Genomic DNA, 1,656 nt, shown 5'->3' with positions numbered 1-1,656 from the left:
AAACACCACGCGCTCCCCGGCGCAGCACGACTCCCAGCGGGAGTGTTTTTATTACCCCCTCCCACGCCGCTGCCGTACAACAGCGACAATCAGGATTAGAAGGATCCCGATGGTACTTCTCCACTCGTTTTGTCCGCTGTTGGGAGTCCAGTGAGAAAAACGCCGCGCGCTATTTAGATGAAGTGCTTTATGAAGGGACTGTGAAAGTTACATTTGAAATTTGTGAGGGAGAGCGGAGGGAAAGTGACCTCACCGACAGGGAGAGGGGCGCGGGGGGTGAAGGAGCGAAGGAAACAAGGATGGAGGAAGGGAGGGACGTAGGGATCGACTGAAGGGAGGATGACGGAGACGGATGGAGGATGGAGATTGTCGTGATGGTGTATTCTCTCTATTTAGGAGAGTTTTTAGTTTTCTTTTGAGTTTTTAGAAGTGTTTCTTTCGAGCTTTGTGACGTCCCAACTCTTTCCCTCCCTAAATTTGTTAGTTGGGTATGTGCGGTGGGGGTTTGGAACCCAATGCACCATATTTATAGATTTATAGAGGCATAGCAACTAAGCCAAGGATCAGAAAACTCAGCTGAACTCAACATCCTCTCACCCCCCAGAAAACAGGAAAATTTGATTTGCGTTATTTCCACATGTCTGTCCGCCTGCAACCTGTTGTAGTTTGGAACCCTGTTCTTACTTTGGGGTCAGCGGTATTAGCTTGAACATACATAAATTAACATTCCAAGTAAGTGTTTCTCGTTTCTCAAATAGACATTCTAATTCCGCCCAAAATGACTGACTGCCTTACTGCACTCAACAATTAAACTCAGACTACGGCGCCATAAACCAACCTCAACCCAAGTAGATCTCGTCCAGTAGTATGAGACATGTACAACGCTGCTATAGCTACATAACATTTGGCTAATAGTTTCTACATCTTTCTGCATCATAAATACTGTTTGCACGTCCGCTGGGAACAGCGTCAAAGTCACCAAGAACTGTACAGTATCCCAGATGTATACATGTTTGTAAGTACAACATACATATATGTGCATATATCTGGTGTTTTCCTTTGTTATTCACATTAGATGACATTCATCAGTGAATATGTCTCAAATTTCACTAATAAATGCTGAAGGTGTTTTGCAGATAGTTATATCCAGAATAAAGTGCCTTCACTTTGAAAACATTCAATAGGTTCCGTGTAGATTTTAAGGTTCCTCAGTGAGTATTAGGAGGATTCTCGGAGACGTCTCTCCTTTGTGTTCGTTTTCCCCCGTTGGCTCTGACATATCTCAACAGGACACGGCTTTATGCTGTCCGTTCTGCGTTATGGGGTTGATCTTTTCCAGCGTGACCTCGGTGTCGCTGTCCAAGTTCCCCGAGACGGCCGGCGAGAGTTTCTCAATGGCGCTGTTCAACATGGCCACCCCTACCTCGCCCCCGCCGCCGTCTTTCTTCTGTAGCTCCTCCTCCTGACATAGGATGCTGTGGGGGATCACGTAGCTGGCGGCGTGGCTGCCCTCCTTCGGGATGTGGCTCTTGGGTTGATACTGGGAAGCGGGTTGGGAGGGGTGGCATCCCATGTTGTTGTTGATGCTGACGATCTCGATAGCGTTGCTCCCTGGGCAGAGGCGGTGGCAGCCCAGCAGTATGGAAAAGGCCTTGC

General features: G+C 47.8%; 1 protein-coding gene across 1 annotated transcript in view; it reads right to left on the bottom strand.

Annotated features, from left to right (window-relative positions):
* Positions 1-1,282: 1,282 nt before the first annotated feature.
* Positions 1,283-1,656, bottom strand: part of drd1b (dopamine receptor D1b) — a gene marked incomplete at both ends in the record, with an annotated part of 1,395 nt that continues 1,021 nt past the window's right edge. The window contains one exon of the mRNA XM_080013188.1: positions 1,283-1,656. This exon is cut by the window's right edge and continues 1,021 nt beyond it. Within this exon, the coding sequence (XP_079869314.1) occupies positions 1,283-1,656 (374 nt within the window).

This window comes from Zeus faber (assembly GCF_960531495.2).
Source record: "Zeus faber genome assembly, chromosome: 14".
Lineage (NCBI taxonomy): Eukaryota > Metazoa > Chordata > Actinopteri > Zeiformes > Zeidae > Zeus > Zeus faber.
This window is presented reverse-complemented; position numbering and strand designations above follow the sequence as displayed.